This window comes from Camelus dromedarius, chromosome 7 (genome assembly GCF_036321535.1).
Source record: "Camelus dromedarius isolate mCamDro1 chromosome 7, mCamDro1.pat, whole genome shotgun sequence".
In the NCBI taxonomy this organism is placed as follows: Eukaryota; Metazoa; Chordata; class Mammalia; order Artiodactyla; family Camelidae; genus Camelus; species Camelus dromedarius.
Genome location: NC_087442.1, coordinates 62,740,510 through 62,749,456, shown reverse-complemented (window position 1 = coordinate 62,749,456; position 8,947 = coordinate 62,740,510). Strand labels below are relative to the sequence as shown.

Below are 8,947 nucleotides of genomic sequence, written 5' to 3'. Positions count from 1 at the left end.
GAACACTTCTCCTGCGTCCAAGCTAGGTATCTCTCTCACCTTATGTCGATCTGAGATCCATCCCCTGGCACCTTAGGGAGCCCTAGCCTGGCCAATTGTGGCTCCTGTATCCATGAGGTAGCAGGGGATTGGGCCGGCGACATCTTGATTTCTTTTCTCCTAGCCATTTCTCTCACCTCTCAACTTGACTCCCAGCCCTACCCGCTCCAAGTCACCATCCCTGCCTGGTAGTCCTATTAATCCTCACAGCATACTGCTCTATTCTATTAACACTCTAGTATATCTGCACAGGCATTTTGTGATACTATAGCTTTACTGCTTGGAGGAGAAGCCTCACTTATTGACTTGTAAATATGTGCCAAGCCAGGAAATTGATCAAGTCTTCATGCAGCCCTGAGTTGGGCAATCCCTCGGTATGCAGGCAAGGGACTGAGCTGCAGCCAGGTCTGGTTGCCAGTACGCGTGGCATCTTAGGTTTTAAAATACGTGTCAACTCCTAATACATAAATGTCCGTGGATATAACTCATATAAGCAAAAGTATCTGGGGGGTCTAAATTATAATTTTAGAGAGTGTAATGGGGTCCTAAGTAAGAGTGCCAGATGTAGCAAATGAAAATACAAGACGCCCAGTTGAATTTGAATTCAGATAAACAACGAATATTGCGAGAGATACGCTCATATTAAAAAATCATTCCTTGCTTCTCTGAAGTTCAAATTTCAGTGGTGGTCAAAAGGTTTGCGAGCTGCCATCCTAGCGGACGGCAAGCTGAACCGCCGCGCGCTCCCAGTAACTCCGGGAGGGGCACTTCCGGTCAGGCGGGCCGGCCAGCGCGACTCGGGCCCCGCCCATCGCCGGAAGCCTCCTCAGGCGGCGGCTCGGCTCTCCTCCCAGGCCAGGCCGCGCCCCGCCTCGCGGCGCCTGGGGCGGCCCGGGGCGGCCCGGGGCTGGTGCGGCGAGCCTAGCGGGCGGAACCGGCTTCCTGCCTCCAGGGGGCAGCGGCCGCGGCCTGGTCCCTGCGTGGACAGCTCGGCGCCGCGCCGCGCCGCTCTTCCTGTCTCTGCGGGTGGCAGGCCGGCCAGCTGGCGGCCGGGGCCGGCGGTCGCCATTCCCGTGTCGCTGCGCCCGCGGGGGCCGCCCGAGCCGGCCACGATGCCACTGGGTCTGAAGCCCACCTGCAGCGTCTGCAAGACCACGTCGTCCTCCATGTGGAAGAAGGGCCCGCAGGGGGAGATCCTCTGCCACCACTGCACAGGCCGAGGCGGCGCGGGCGGCGGAGGCGCCGGCTCGGGGGCGGCCGGCGGGACGGGGGGCAGCAGCGGCAGTGGCGGCTTCGGCGCGGCGACCTTCGCCAGCACCTCAGCCGCGCCTCCGCAGAGCAACGGGGGCGGGAGCGGCAAGCAGGTGAGCTCCTCCCGCCCCCCCCCCGCAGGCGGAGGCCGACCGGACTTGAGGCGGGCGGAGGCCGGGTGGGCGGGAGGGAAGGGGACGGGCCGGGGCATCCTAGGGTTGGATGTGTCCCCTACTGGGCCGGGCCGCCCCCTCCCATCCCCATTGGAAGGTCATAATTGGTTTGACGCATTCTAAGCACCTTTTCTTGTGAGAAATTGAAAGTCTAAAGAAGCAAGAAAGTTAAAAAAAAAAAAACCCGTCAGAAATCCCCCCATTGTAATATTTTGGATAGCACCAGACATCTCAGTATACACATAGAAACGTGAACACGGTCATGCTGCTGGACCTCTTTCCCTGTTAATAAAATTTATTTTACCATTATGCCATGTTATTAAGATTATTTCATTATTTTCAGTGATAGCATAAGTATTCCATTGCAGAAGATGGCGTACCTAGCCCGTTCTCTGGCCTTGGAGTGTTGAGTTTTTAAGGATTTTTCTGTTATAAACACAACATGAATAGTTGATGAATAGTTCTTCCCTTGGTCTACACATACTCCCTCTCCTGCCCCTTGCCCTATTGAAAGTAGGTCACACCTTTTTGGGGGCTGGGGAGATGCTCTCCTAGGGCCTCCCTTTAATTAGCCCAGTTCATTTGATTACCTAGTATAAAAAGAAAAGGCGCTCCCTTACTTCATTGTAAATGTTCATTTAAAGTGCATACTCTGGGATCCTTGTTAAGATGGTTGTTAAGATGGTTGTATCCTTGTTAAGATGAAAAGCAACCTTTCTACACTTTTTATTTCTTTCTCCTTTTTTTCTTTAATTGTTTGTTACAGAGTAAGCAGGAAATTCACAGGAGGTCTGCTCGGCTCAGAAACACTAAGTACAAATCTGCTCCAGCTGCTGAAAAGAAAGTTTCCACTAAAGGAAAAGGGAGAAGACATATTTTTAAATTAAAAAATGTAAGATGTTTGTGGACAGTGTCTTGTATTGTAGTGGCATTGTGTGCATGTAATGTGTCCTGGGACTGCCTTCATCTCTCACCATTGAACTTGGACTCTGCTCTTGGGAGCTCTTCTGGGGAGTGGTCCAGACTTTGTAAAAGGGAGTGAACTCTATTGTAGGAGGCTTACTGTTTAAGTTAATAATACCCTTTCTCTCTCTTTTTTTTTTTTTTTAGCTTTTATTTTTTCTTCTGGGAAATACAAAATATGATTCTAAAAAAAAACATTGTATTGGGTTCTCTATGCAAAGGATGAGGAGTTTTTGGTGTGGCCAAGAATATTAGGGAATTTTTAAAGATCTAAGTAAATAATAATACTGGAACTTGTTCATTTCCATATTTGTTTGTTATTATGGTCCCAGGAAATGTTTCTTACTTACTTACGATGATCAACTTGATGAATATGAATCAGAAATTTTACTAAATCTCCTTTGTGTCTTCTACTATAAGAACATGGATAGTTGAAAGACTTGTGTAGGGGTAGTTGAAAGCACATTTTCATTGCATTAAATTCTAATTATTTTTTATAAATACAGGGGACAATGGTCAAACACAATGGGCAGTGCGTTACAGGCTATTTTTTTTTTAAACCTGGGATTGGTACTCTTTGCCTTCAAAACAGGAATGCTTCACTCACCAGTAAAGGCATTTCTAAAGCTGGACATATTCATTTAAAACACTTAAAGAGAGCCTGTGGTATATATTCTTGTGCAGACTGTGGATTCTTTTCTTGTTGAGAACAGTTGCCCCTAATTTAAGATTTTTTAAGTTTACTTTTCTAAAATGAGGTGTTTATTTACTAGACAAAACATGTAAATATTTGATTAAAGTTGTATATAAACACATTTTCCTCTTAAGATGGTGGAATATGCTTCTGCAGTGTTTTAATATCAATTTCTCTAGCAACATCTTTTTTCAAAAATGATACCAAGGAATATTTGGGAAGGCCTAGTTCCTGTGGTATAAATGTGTGTATTACAGCTTAAGAAGGGATTTCAGTGATAGTTGGGTGGTGGCAAAACTAAGAACTCCCAACAGAGTTTCCTTTGGCCTTGGTTCAGCCTTGCTAGAAAATTAGTGCTCATAATATTAAATGTTATACTTAGTCCCATAGTTAAGTTGAGATGGAAAATGTCTTTGAGGAGACATGTTTTTTATTACTTCCACCTCTGTCATGCTCAGGCGATTAGAGCCAGCATATTTTTATAACTAGAATGTTACTGTGTAATAAAGCTCTGAGAAGGCTTGTGTTAGATCTCAGCCACATATTCAGAAGCTTTTTCTTTGGTTCTCAGCAATCTTTAAGCTAAAAATAGCAGAAATGGCAGCAGAGATATATAGACCTTGCTTTGCCGCTACATTCAGAAAATCTTTTTTTTTTTAACTGCAGTTCTTGTCACCAAACAGCACCTTTAGTATTTCTGAAATTATGGAACTCTCATATATGGCTGGAAAAATGCCTTTACACGACACACACACACACACACACACACACACACACACACACACACACACACACACACACACACACACACACACACACACACACACACACACACAATGAATGTGCTAATATTTTTACTTTTTTTTTTTTCATAGCCCATCAAAGCTCCTGAGTCAGTTTCTACCATAATCACTGCAGAATCAATCTTCTATAAGGTGAGCATCCATAGTTACTGAAAGAAGATTTGGGTCTATTGTAAAATGTGCTGCTAAAATGTTGGGTTAGTCTAAAGGTCTCTCTCTGCTACTCTGTACTAGATGTGGTTGCATTTTTTTTTCTCTTATAAGCTATTTTTCCCCATAGGTGGCTATTATAAAACATCTCATCCAGAGCTGAGGTCGGAGGGGAAGTTGCCTATTGAAATACAATATGAGAATCTTAAGTATTTTTAATCTAGGTTGTAGGAATTATTTTTAAAATGCAAATGTGTGGTGTGGAGTCATGACAGCAAGCCATCCTAGTTAGTGATGGCACTGAAGGGTAAGAAGGCGGAGGTGGGAACTGGACTGGTAGAGGACATGGACTGATATAGAGGGTAGAGTAGGCACAGAGATCCTAAAATGCCTTTAAACAGAAGTGAGAGGACGAAGGACAGTCGTGGGGATTGGCCCTCCTGGAAGTCCATGGTGAGGGAGAGACAGGCACAGGTGTTTTGATAAAACTACTGCTTTTCAAGACTGTACAGAGACAGACCACTGAACTGGTGTAGGAGCCTCTGCTTTAAGTGGCTTTAAGGAAGTCACTTGACCTTTCTATAGCTCAGTGGCTCAGGCCAAAAAAGTAGGGATAATACTGTTGTGATATAAAATCAATGTGTTTTTATAAACAAATGTTTCCTCCAGTTGCAAGTCATTGTGTGTGTGTATAAAAATTTTTTTATTCAGAAATGAAACAGCTTTAGAATTGGCATCATCCATATAAATCTGGATGTGTTGGACCATCTCGAAGACCTTTTATTGACCACTTTGAAAATTGTTGCTTTCATATTAAGAAAGTTTCCGTTTCATAGCTGTGGTGCTGTTCTACTTTTATTTTAAGTATGGGATTATTTTCTACTTCCCCCAGGGAGTCTATTACCAAATTGGAGATGTTGTTTCTGTGATTGACGAACAAGATGGAAAGCCCTACTATGCTCAGATCAGGGGCTTTATCCAGGACCAGTATTGTGAGAAGAGTGCAGCACTGACGTGGCTCATCCCCACTCTCTCTAGCCCCAGGGACCAATTTGATCCTGCATCCTACATCATAGGTGAGTTTGATAGGTATGGGTTCTGGAACCCAGTTAATTCTCTGTTATTATGTGAAAGAATATATTCCTCTACTCCAGCTGCCATAGCAAAATACCACAAACTGGGTTAAACAACAGAAATTAATTTTCTCACAGTTCTGGAGGCTGGAAGTCTAAGATCAAGATGCTCTCAGGGTCAGTTTCTGGTGAGAGCTTTCATCCTGGTTTGTGGACAGCCACCTTTGGTTGTGTCCTCACATAGTTGTGTCCTCCTCTGTGAGTGTACACTCCCAGCATCTCTTCCTCTTCTTATGAGAACACCAATCCTATTGGATTAGAGCCGGACCTTTATGACTTCAGTTAACCTTGATTACCCCCCTTAAAGGGCCTAGCTCCAGATACTACCACATTAGGGGTTAGGGCTTCAGTATATGAATTTGAGGGTATGCAATTCAGTCCATAACAAAGAAGCATAAGTACAAAAACATAGATAGTTTTATAGACAATAATGAAATACATTTTATATAGCTGGGTTTGAGTGCCATCAGTTGTTTTGAGTTACAGCAGTACACACCTACTGAAAAGCTATGTGGATAAGATTTTTCTGTGTTACCCAGGGTTAAACTCTACTAAAAGAATTTATTGCTCAAGAACTAGGTTATTTAGTAACTTATACAAAAACTTACTGAAAAATAATTTCTTAAGGAGCTGTCATATTTATTTCTAAAATCTTACAAATTCTCAGTATGTGTCCTGCATGTCACACACATCCTAGACCTTCTGTAACTTTTTATGTCATTGGTGGTAGTTGAAATAGCAGCCACTGTACTGATTGATTTCAAGGCTGACTGAAGAAGTGGTTCTTGACATAGACTCACAAGAAGTTACTGATAAATATAATTTTGAAAGTGCTTAGAATTTTAAAATTACTCCAGACTTCAGCCTTTCTTCAGTGGGCATATGTTACTTTTGCATTCTAAGAAAAAACGTACAAAAGGTTTTGTTCAGTGAGAACTCAGGGACAAATAAAGTACCAGTATTATTCTCACCTACATGTCAAGTTTGGTACATGACCAAATAGTTTCAGTCTTCTGCTTCTAAGTACGTAGAGTGGACCTTCATTTATGTCTTCCATCAAACAGGGATGTCAGCAGAAGCAGTAATGTGGCGGAGTCACCTCTGGGGCTCCTGTCCCACCTCGTCTTCCTAATCCTCACATTCTAGAGGAGACAGCAGAGCATAAAGGTTCAGAGCACAAGCTCTGGAGCCAGACTGTCTGGGTTCATAGTGCAGCCACTTACTAGCTGTGAGGTGTTGAGCAGGTTCCTTAATCTCTCTTGTGTAATTTCCTCACATGTAAAATGGGAATAATAATACTGCCTAACTCAGAGGGTTGTTGTGAGGATTCAAAGTATTGATATACAGAAAGTGCTTAGAACAGTGGAGACATACAATAAACACTATGGAAGACTAAATATTATTTTTACAACTATACTGAGTTACTATTTTTGAGAGAATGCTATATTCTTTAAGCAGTTAAAGCAGAAAAAAATGATGGAAAGTAACTTCAGAATAATATATGTTTCAAAGGCTAATGTCAGGTTACCACCAGAACAGTTTCTTCTAGTGTCTAAGAATTTTAGCATTTTATGAAAATGATACATATGTTCAAAAATGTGAACTTTGGTTGCCTTTTAGGACCAGAGGAGGATCTTCCAAGGAAGATGGAATACTTGGAATTTGTTTGTCATGCACCTTCTGAATATTTCAAGTCACGTTCATCACCGTTTCCCACAGTTCCCACCAGACCAGAGAAGGGCTATATATGGACTCATGTTGGACCTACTCCTGCTATAACTATTAAGGAAACAGTTGCCAACCATTTATAGTTTAAAAAGTAAAACTGGATTTTCAGGTATCTTGTATCTGTACTACTGTAAGACATGCCACATACTTCTTTAATGAAATTCTTAGGTGGAAAAGTGACTAAAAAGTTTTTTTCCATACTGCCCAGTAATCATTAGCTTGTTTAATACTAGACAACTTAGAAAATTAGAAGAGATAGAAAAGAATTAAATATATTTTGAGTACATGTATCTCTCAGGCAAAGACTATAATTTCCAGGGAGACCATTAGGAACAGGTAATATCTATTTTTCTCCATAATTTATTTCTAGAAACTCATGAAATGGATTGTATTTTTCTACAAGAATGAAATATTAAGGTTTGTATTTCTAACCAAGGGCTGAATCAAGTAAAATGTAGCAGTGATCAACAATATGTATTACAAAGTTAGAAAAGCTTTATTCTATCATCTAGAAAATTCTATGGCACACTGTTGGCTATTTTAACCTTAAGGAAAGTGATTGGTAGATGATTTTATTTGCACAGGTTTTTTAAAACTTTCCTCATTCTTCTACAGCAAACAGGGATTCGGAATCATTCAGTTAATCTAAATAGAGCTGCTCTTCACTATTCTCACCTACCTTCTCAGTCAGAGCGAGGCTTCCAGTCAGACCATCAGGTTTTATAGTGTAGACTGTCAGCTTCACTAGAAACGCACAGGAAACATGTACTGTTCAGGCATCCCTGAGCACCAGTTTCTTGACCACCATTTGAATAAACATTGGGCAATCATAAAGATGATTAATAGGTCATTAGCATTGATATCTGAAAAAAGTCCACCTCAAAGTTAAACCATTTGCTGTGGGCTCATAATTACAGGCCTAAAAAGGTGTCTTGAACTTAGAAGGCCAGGTACAGGAATTCTATCCAGAATCAAGTGCAGGTCAGCTAAGTAAGGGAGCAGCAACATAGAGTGGCAAGAAATGGGGAGTGTGCACACTTGCCTCCTCTCCTGTCCTGACTTTAACTATAATTATTTTTCAACCCCAGGAAAATTTGTCAGAATCTAATTTAATCATAACGCTTTTGAGTTGTAACAGTTTTAACTGTTACCATTTTTCTACACAGTTACAATTTGTATGTTGGAAGGAAGCAACTGTAGATAGCTGGCTCTATGTACATAGTTCTCTCTCTTCACAAAAGTTATAGTAAAGTTGTAAATACCATTGTAAATAACTAAATGCAAATATTCAGACTTTGGGATTAAAATGTATTTTTCGCAATGTATTTACTTTGGGCTTATTTCATTCATGCATTCATTCATTTCATTTAAACAATTAAATAGAGATTTCTACCCCAAAATGATATAAATAGAAGACACCAGTGTGTCTGGAGTGACAGATTCATCTCAATATGTAATAGTTATTAGGAAACTCAAAGAATGATCAATAAAATGAACACTTAACGTAAGATATTTATTAAAATGAGGAAATATTTAAAAACCAGTGTATATACTAACCATTTGTTTCTAAACTGGTAGATACTTGTGTAATATCTTTTAAAATAAAGATATATATATCTCATTATTTTACATATATATGTGTATGTGTATACACATAGATATAGATATAGATATAGATATAGATATAGATATAGATATATTACATATATACTCAGAATGAAGTTCTATTGGACCAGAAGAAGGGAGGAGCATTTTTGTGGATTTTGTTTTGTCTCCCTGGGTGTGGTTTAGGTACTATACTTGTTACTTTATACTAGATATGTGAACCATACTTTTTTGTAGGAAGGTGTACTTTCCACACCCAACATATATGAGCCAAGAGGTCAGCTCCATGGATAAATAGGGAACCTGAATGATAGACAAATGGGGGAAAGCTTAAATAACTTATAGTGCATGTGTGTGCATTCTTCCAGCTTTACTACAATGAGCATACATATACAGACACACATTGTT

General features: G+C 40.9%; 1 protein-coding gene across 1 annotated transcript; it reads left to right on the top strand.

Moving 5' to 3' along the window:
- The first annotated feature begins 955 nt into the window (after window positions 1–955).
- On the top strand, window positions 956–8,259 carry GATAD1 (GATA zinc finger domain containing 1). Its single transcript, XM_031454884.2, has 5 exons — window positions 956–1,403; window positions 2,230–2,355; window positions 3,996–4,055; window positions 4,966–5,149; window positions 6,827–8,259. Exons 1-5 carry the CDS (start codon window positions 1,152–1,154, stop codon window positions 7,015–7,017), a joined length of 813 nt encoding a protein of 270 aa, XP_031310744.2. The 5' UTR covers window positions 956–1,151; the 3' UTR covers window positions 7,018–8,259.
- The last annotated feature ends 688 nt before the right edge of the window (window positions 8,260–8,947 follow it).